The 7,947-nt window shown below is 41.5% G+C and overlaps 1 protein-coding gene across 1 annotated transcript; it reads right to left on the minus strand.

Moving 5' to 3' along the window:
- Positions 1 to 2,781: 2,781 nt before the first annotated feature.
- On the minus strand, positions 2,782 to 7,562 carry csf3 (colony stimulating factor 3). Its single transcript, XM_031894876.1, has 5 exons — positions 7,458 to 7,562; positions 6,979 to 7,124; positions 4,978 to 5,085; positions 4,051 to 4,191; positions 2,782 to 3,366 (listed from the first exon to the last, which is right to left on the minus strand). The coding sequence occupies exons 1-5, from the start codon at positions 7,471 to 7,473 to the stop codon at positions 3,220 to 3,222; spliced, it is 558 nt and encodes a 185-aa protein (XP_031750736.1). The 5' UTR covers positions 7,474 to 7,562; the 3' UTR covers positions 2,782 to 3,219.
- Positions 7,563 to 7,947: the final 385 nt, after the last annotated feature.

Raw genomic sequence — 7,947 nt, forward strand, 5'->3', positions numbered from 1 at the left:
TTATTCTGTATGGTAACTGTACAGCGCTTATGTATAGATATAAGCAAGCAAGACAAATAACTTAATAAATAAATATTTTTTATTTTCTTAGCAAAACATTTTCGTAAAAAAAGTACAAGTAAAACAAGGCACAAACAGCAACAATGAATTTAATCCTGAGTCCAACAAAATACTGACAGGGCCATTGTTTTCTATGGGAACAGGCTGCGCTACAGTCTGTAGGCTGTGTATTGCCCCCATAAAAAAAACAATGAAACTTTTATTTTTTATGCAAAAAGGATTTCCAGTACATTGAACAAATCAATACAAGACAATAACATACACCCCTGACATTCAAGACTCGGTTCGGGATTTGGCCAAGCAGGATTCGAATCCAGCCAAATCCATGTGCCTGGTCAAACTGAATCCAATTTCTTAGAGGGATACTGTCATTTTTTCAAAACCCACCAGTTAATGGAGATTCTCCAGCAGAATCCTGCATTGTAATAGTTTTTCCCCTGGGGCTAGCCATATTTTTCATTTCCCAGGGTGCCACAGCCATGTGACCTGTGCTCTGATAAACTTCACTCACACTTTACTGCTGCGCTGCAAGTTGGAGTGATATCCCCCCCCCCTCCCAGCAGCCGATCAGCAGAACAATGGGAAGGGAGCAAGATAGCAGCTCCCAGTAGGTATCAGAATAGCACTCAATAGTAAGAAATCCAAGTCCGGCTTGGGACTCCTCCAGTTACATGGGAGTAGGAGAAACAATAGGTTAGCTGAAAGCAGTTCTAATATGTAGCGCTGGCTCCTTCTGAAAGCTCAGACTCAGGCACACTTTACTGCTGCGCTGCAAGTTGGAGTGATAGCCCCCCCCCCCCCCCCCAGCAGCCGATCAGCAGAACAATGGGAAGGGAGCAAGATAGCAGCTCCCAGTAGGTATCAGAATAGCACTCAATAGTAAGAAATCCAAGTCTGGCTTGGGACTCCTCCAGTTACATGGGAGTAGGAGAAACAATAGGTTAGCTGAAAGCAGTTCTAATGTGTAGCGCTGGCTGAAAGCTCAGACTCAGGCACAAGGCACTGAGATGGCGCCTACACACCAATATTACAGCTACAAATACATTTGTTGGTTCAGGAATAAAAGTTTAAATGGCAGAGGGAATTATTTGCTGTGTAACAGTGTCATTTAGAGATAAAAAGTACCCCATAAAAATCATGACAGAATCCCTTTAAAATTGTATGACTTTTTGTCACATAAACACTTTAATAGTTCCGTGGCTTAAACCTAAGATTCAAATGTGGTTCAGTATTCGCCCAAATCTTTTACAAAGGATTCAGGGTTCAGCCACATCACAAACACATACAAGAGAGACATGCAAATCTGCACTTTTCAAGTAAACAATACAGGTTATTGGGTTCTGTTATCTGGAAACCTGTTATCCAGAAAATTTCATACTGTAGGCCATCTCTCATAAGCAGATAATTCTAATTTTTAAAAATGATTCCCTTTTCTCTGTAATAATAAAACAGTACCTGTACTTGATCCCAACTAAGATATAATTACCCCTTATTGGGGCAGAACAGCCCTATTGGGTTTATTTCATGGTTAAATGATCCCCTTTTCTCTGTAATAATAAAACAGTACCTGTACTTGATCCCAACTAAGATATAATTACCCCTTATTGGGGTAGAACAGCCCTATTGGGTTTATTTCATGGTTAAATGATTCCCTTTTCTCTGTAATAATAAAACAGTACCTGTACTTGATCCCAACTAAGATATAATTACCCCTTATTGGGGGTGGAACAGTCCTATTGGGTTTATTTCATGGTTAAATGATTCCCTTTTCTCTGTAATAATAAAACAGTACCTGTACTTGATCCCAACTAAGATATAATTACCCCTTATTGGGGGCAGAACAGCCCTATTGGGTTTATTTCATGGTTAAATGATTCCCTTTTCTCTGTAATAATAAAACAGTACCTGTACTTGATCCCAACTAAGATATAATTACCCCTTATTGGGGGCAGAACAGCCCTATTGGGTTTATTTCATGGTTAAATGATTCCCTTTTCTCTGTAATAATAAAACAGTACCTGTTTATTTCATGTTTAAATTATTTTTTAGTAGACCTAAGCATGGCGATCTAAATCAGGAAAACCCCAGGTCCCAAGCATTCTGGATAACAGATCCCATACCTGTGGTAGCAGGTACAAGAGAAGCCATCAACTGTTTAAAGGGGAACTGTTCCTGTAATTGAAAATAAAATCCCCCTCTAGCTCTATTGTGCCCCCCCCCCCAAAGCCTAGGAGAAATCCCATCAGCCCATCCTTAGTTCCATTGTGGGCCTATATAAAACCCTATACCATCTGGAACTATCTACTGTATATCTAGGAGTTTCTATAGTTTTGGATGCACTTTATAGCTATGTTTTCCCTTCAACCCTGAATAAAAATAGAATTTCACAATCTATAAATATTAAATTACCCTTTAGAACCATCTGAATACTATACAAAAGCATTTCACTTCCAAATACTGATAAACTGTCCAAATATACATAATAAAAAATAGTTTAAATACAATAAAAATATAAATACATAAATAAATAAATATCCACAGAATGTCGACGAAGCACCAGAAACATCTTTTCATAAAGAATTCACTTTTATTTCGTCCAATTAAAACCATCACAGAGTTTAACACCTACAGCTTAATGCGTTTTATGGCTTCTTGCCCCTTTATCAGAAGTTTGAGCTTCCCATGAAGTGGCGAGAAGCCATGAAACGCGTTAAGCTGTAGGTGTTAAACTCTGTGATGGTTTTAATGGACAAAATAAAAGTTATTTCCTAATGAAAAGATGTTTCCGTTGCTCCATTACATTCAATGGATATTGGCTAAAGTTGCGCCTGGATCGGGGGTGCTTGGAGACGTAGTTGCAGTTCAACCCGTCTGCTGAGTGCTCCCCCGTATTCATTTATATAAATAAATAAATACATTTATATATTATAAATAAATAAATGCATTTCAATGCAAAAACATAAAACATGAACAATCTCATAATTGGCGTTGGGGAGAAGAAAAAGGTTACTTTCCTTCGTACAAAAAAAGTGAAATATTCACTACTTGTATTTCTGACATTGCAACCTCTGCAACCGGGAGTTCTAGACGCAAAGCCGCCGTTGGTTCTCGGGACGCAGGTTTAAATATTAAACGTTATCCCTATTCCGCGCGGCCTCCTTATCCCAGTAAGCTCTGCAAGGTCCCCATGGTGCTGGCCAAGTCGGAAAGGATAAGGAACATGGCTACTTTCTTGTGGAAGCCCTTGCTGTATGTTGGCAGTGCCTGGGATGGGGAGCTCTGAGCGGTGATGCCTTGGGCCTCCATCTGTTGGAAAGAGAGGACAGACAGTTGTTCAGTGACACTGACAGGATCACACATTGAGAATAGCTGTGGGGATGTATATACCTGGGTGGGCCAATTGCACCATGATAAATCCAATGTGGAAAATGCCTGCATGAACCTAAACCACACAACACAGAAGCCCCTAATATCCCTATCCCTGTAATCTATTCCTTCAAACAGTAGGAATAAATACCATTTTTATATGCTGAAATCCAGCTGCAAATCAGTTCTTCTCTTTCTGCATCATTTGAAATCCTGGCAGGGGAGGAGGGACTAAAACACTGATGTTACAGATTGTAACAACTTCTCCACAGCTTACAGACAGCATGCAGGAACTACATAACCCACAATGCATTGCACTGGGATGTTCCTTATTGACATCACGTGTGCAGCAGGGGATTCTGGGATTGGGAGGAGGCAGGCTGAGGGACAGGCGCTACTGTTACATTTTACTTGAGTCACAAAGTAGTCAGCCAGATCAGCAGGGGAACAGGGGGCGGGGCTTAGGGAACTGCGCTCTACATTAAAAATCATGAAAAGGCTGCATATTATTTAATTGGTGACGTTGCTTGAAATTATGTTAGTTAATAATCTCAGTCTGGGTGGAGTTCCCCTTTAATTTGAAACCCCCTACAGGCCTGTACCCTTCCTATCCAGTCCTCTTACCTCTTCTTGGATGTTGACAAGCAAGTCACTGATGTCCTTTTCCAGTCTCTGAAGATCTGCCTCCGGTAGGTGCCCGGGCATGGCCACAACCCTTCTCTGGAGCTCTTGCAGGCCATTGGACAGTTGAGAAAAGCAGCCCTCCTGAAATTAGGAAAATTAAATGTGAGGTTAGAGGAAAACCTAAACTCATTCCTACAAGAATTCCTTAACTGATGGAATGGCCAGCTAGCACTGGGCTGCACTTTTAATACAGTATATACATTGATGACAGTATAGAGATAACTTTGGGGCGTGTTTACTAACATTGGAGATAAATATCATTAGTGATGTTGCTCATAGCAACCACAGCCGAGGTCGCCAAGCAAGCGGATCTTCTCCCGATATCCCCACCTAAGGGTTGGCGATATGGGGCGAATTTAGGTTAATTCGGTCATTTGGCCCTGGGGCCAAACGATTGAATTATAACGACGGTAATGGGCGCAGTCTGTTCAGGGACCTCATAAACGAGCCAATGCAGTCCCCGATCCGACTAAATTTTTTAACCTGCCCGATCCATATTTGCCCGATTTCAGGCCAGAAATCGGTCGGGCAGGCCCTTCGGTAGTGCCCATACACAGGCCGATTAGCTGCCGAGTCTGTCTAAGGGCCCGATATCAGCAGCTACAATCGGCCCGTGTATGGCCACCTTTATCCAGGGACAAAAAAACATCTAGATTGTTAAAATCGCTATATTCCAGTCAATTCATCATCAGAATATAATAATGTTTTTGTTTAAAAATGTATTTTATTGAAATGTGTTTAAGAAATGAATGTAACGAATTAGAATTAGTGCAAAATCTATTGATCTTTGAATTCTCTTTGTAAAAAAAGTTGAATATTATCTGTAAATATTATTACACAGTATTATAGAGCGCAGGCTGCACTCACCTGGCTAAAGGAACCGGCCTGGCATTGGCCCAGAGGCACGTCTGGCAGCTGGAGATGCTCCTGAATGAGTGTCAGCTCACTCTTCTCACACAGACCGTGATTGTCACACTGTATAGGAAAGGGGATATACAGTAAGTATTATATATAATATCATATAATAACATACGCTTACATAGAACCCTACTCTGCTCAGCAGGAATCTTTATTGCATTTCATTTATTTCCCTGTGAAACAGAAATGGCAACCCAGACGGATACCGAAATAAATGTGACCAGAAAAGGCAAACAAGGGTGAAAGGCTGGTCCCACACACAAAGGGAAATGGGGAAACCTCCTGTGTCATTTCAGCTCCTTCCTGTTGGCGCAACCAGCCGTAGGCAGAAGGGGCAATTACCAGCCCAGTCACGGGGGAAACCATCAAAGGGGATCATAGCGTCACAAAAGACAATGTTTATTGCCCTACAGTAACCCATAGCAACCAAACGGGTATTTACTTTTACTTTTTTGATGATGACAGATGAGTTAAATGTAACTGCTGATTGGTTACTAGGGGTTTATGGAGCAGGGTACAATCTGCCTATGGTAGCACATAACCTCAAAGTGACAAATAAAATATAGTCAGGAATGAACAGCAGTTTATAGTAGATGGGAGTGATAGTTCAATTCTAATGAAAGCTTTGAAACTGAGACCTGCTTGAACTAAAAGGGGTGGTTCACATAAAGTTAACTTTTCTTATGTTATAGAATGGCCAATTCTATTCTAGTTTATTATGTTATAGAATGGCCAATTCTAATCAATTGGTCTTCATTATTTATTTGTTATAGTTTTTGAATTATGTGCCTTCATCTTCCAACTCTTTGCAGTTTTTAAATGGGGGTCACTGACCCGGCAGCCAAAAACTATTGCTCTGTGAGGCTCCAGTTTTATTGTTATTGTTGCTTTTTGCAACTTAATTTTCTATTCAGTCCCTCTCCTATTCATATACCAGCCTCTCATCCAAACCACTCTCTGGTTGCTAAGGTAACTTGGACCCTAGCTACCAAATAGCTGCTGAAACTCCAAACTAGAGAGCTCCTGAACTGAAAACAAAATAACTAAAAAACTACATATGATAAAAAATAATGACCAATTGCTAATTGTCTCAGAATATCACTCTCTACGTTGAAAAACCCCATTAATTGACTGAAACCCCATTAATTGACTGAAAGTGTTGGCATATTAATAGCAGGAACTTATAGATGGGGCACAGTTCAAAATAGGCCCTGCCATTGCAAGTACACATAGGCCCAAACAGCCCCCCCAGCCCAATAAATAGTGAGTGCCTATGGCACCTTACAACAGCCCCTCTGGCATTTGCCTGAACCCACCGATTGCCAGTCTGGGCCTGGGCACAGACCAAACACATCAGAGATTTCCCAACTGGAATACACAGATATCACCACCCAGTGGTTGGATAATTGGGTTGATTATAATTGGAACCTGCCAGTAGAAGACTGCACCAAGGAGCTCCTGTGATCCTCACCTAATAGGATTCTCTAACCTGCCCAGTATATATCTGCCCAGTTTTCAGCAGATATTGATCACACGGGCCACTGAAACTGACCCATACATGGGCCAATAAGCTACCAACTTGGTCTGGAGTGGACAAGTCTACATGTTTCTGTGTATAGGCAGCTGTGGGGTCTAACAGTAAGATTTAAGACCCAAACCCCAATATGCAATAAATGGCACAAAGTTTGTGCAACCAATTCGCAACCAATAAGATGCTTTTAAACAGCTGACCAGTAAAGGCTACCTGCTGATTGGTTACTATGGGTTACTGCACCTGGGCAAACTAGGTTTCCGACATAGAAACATGTCTACTGGACTCTACCAGCCTTCATCAGCCACAAGGTGACAAAGACGCAGAGCAGAAACAAGTGCAATTGGTTAATTATATAACCAAAAGGAACATCTACATGGGTTGGTGATTGGACATTATATGTCAGAGCGAGCACTTACCATAAGGTTCTTCAGTTTCTCCGCATCCCTGGTGATTTTCCGGCTAAATTCCTTGTTAATCTGCAGAAATTCTTTGTTCGTGGATAAAATTCCAGGGAGGGGCGCTGAGAGGACCCGCCAAGACAGGCACAAAATGAAGAGGAAATCTGCAAGGGAAATGGCAGTGGGTCAGCAGATGGTGGCACAAACACCCCGACAGGTACCGGTATCCCATACACTGATGTTTTACATGGCCTGACCACAACTTTCTAATCTCCTCCTATCTTTTCCCCTTGCCTGGTGCATTCCTTCCTGATGTTGCCCATGGGACATTCCAGCAACAGGAAAGGAAGACAGACGTTTGCAACACTTGCCCGGAGCCCAGTTGCCTGGGATTTAACCATTTCTGCTTCTGCAGCCGCTTCTTCCCTATTCAGAAGTACAGCTTCACCCCCCTTCAATTCTGGTATCTTCTCTCTTTCCCTGCACCCAATACTCACCTCTAAGTGAGAACATGATTTCTGGTGCTGAGATGGTCCCTGTCCCAAACGTGGGTATAGAAGGCTGATTGGTTGGTGTCTGAATGATCCATGCTGGGCCACTCTGGGGCTTATATAGCCCATTCCTGCTACCATGGAATTACCTAAGTGACGTAACCCTAACTGATTACAACACTGAAATTGGCTGAGTAATTTTTTTCTGGGGAAAGAAAGCCTATTATCGCTTGTACAGGTTTATATATATATATGAACATATTTTTTCGTGTAGATTGACATATATATATATTTATTCCATCAAAATACTGCGTACATACGCATTTAGCATTGCCGAGCCCGAGGATTGAATAGTTACATAATCAGCGGCAGAAAAGCAGAGTTATTGGCAACGTATCAAAATTCTTAGGAGTCCGCCGGCCGCTTTGGGTTTAAGGGAATTTTATATGTTTAAGTACAATGATTCTTTTATTTGTTTGTACAAATCTATAGGAAA

This window comes from Xenopus tropicalis, chromosome 10 (assembly GCF_000004195.4).
Source record: "Xenopus tropicalis strain Nigerian chromosome 10, UCB_Xtro_10.0, whole genome shotgun sequence".
In the NCBI taxonomy this organism is placed as follows: domain Eukaryota; kingdom Metazoa; phylum Chordata; class Amphibia; order Anura; family Pipidae; genus Xenopus; species Xenopus tropicalis.

Coding starts and splice junctions, on each gene's coding strand:
- csf3 (XM_031894876.1), bottom strand. Junction 5,086..6,978: donor AGAAACTGAAGAACCTTATG/GTAAGTGCTCGC, acceptor TTTCCTATACAG/TGTGACAATCACGGTCTGTG. Junction 4,192..4,977: donor AGGCCGGTTCCTTTAGCCAG/GTGAGTGCAGCC, acceptor TCCTAATTTCAG/GAGGGCTGCTTTTCTCAACT.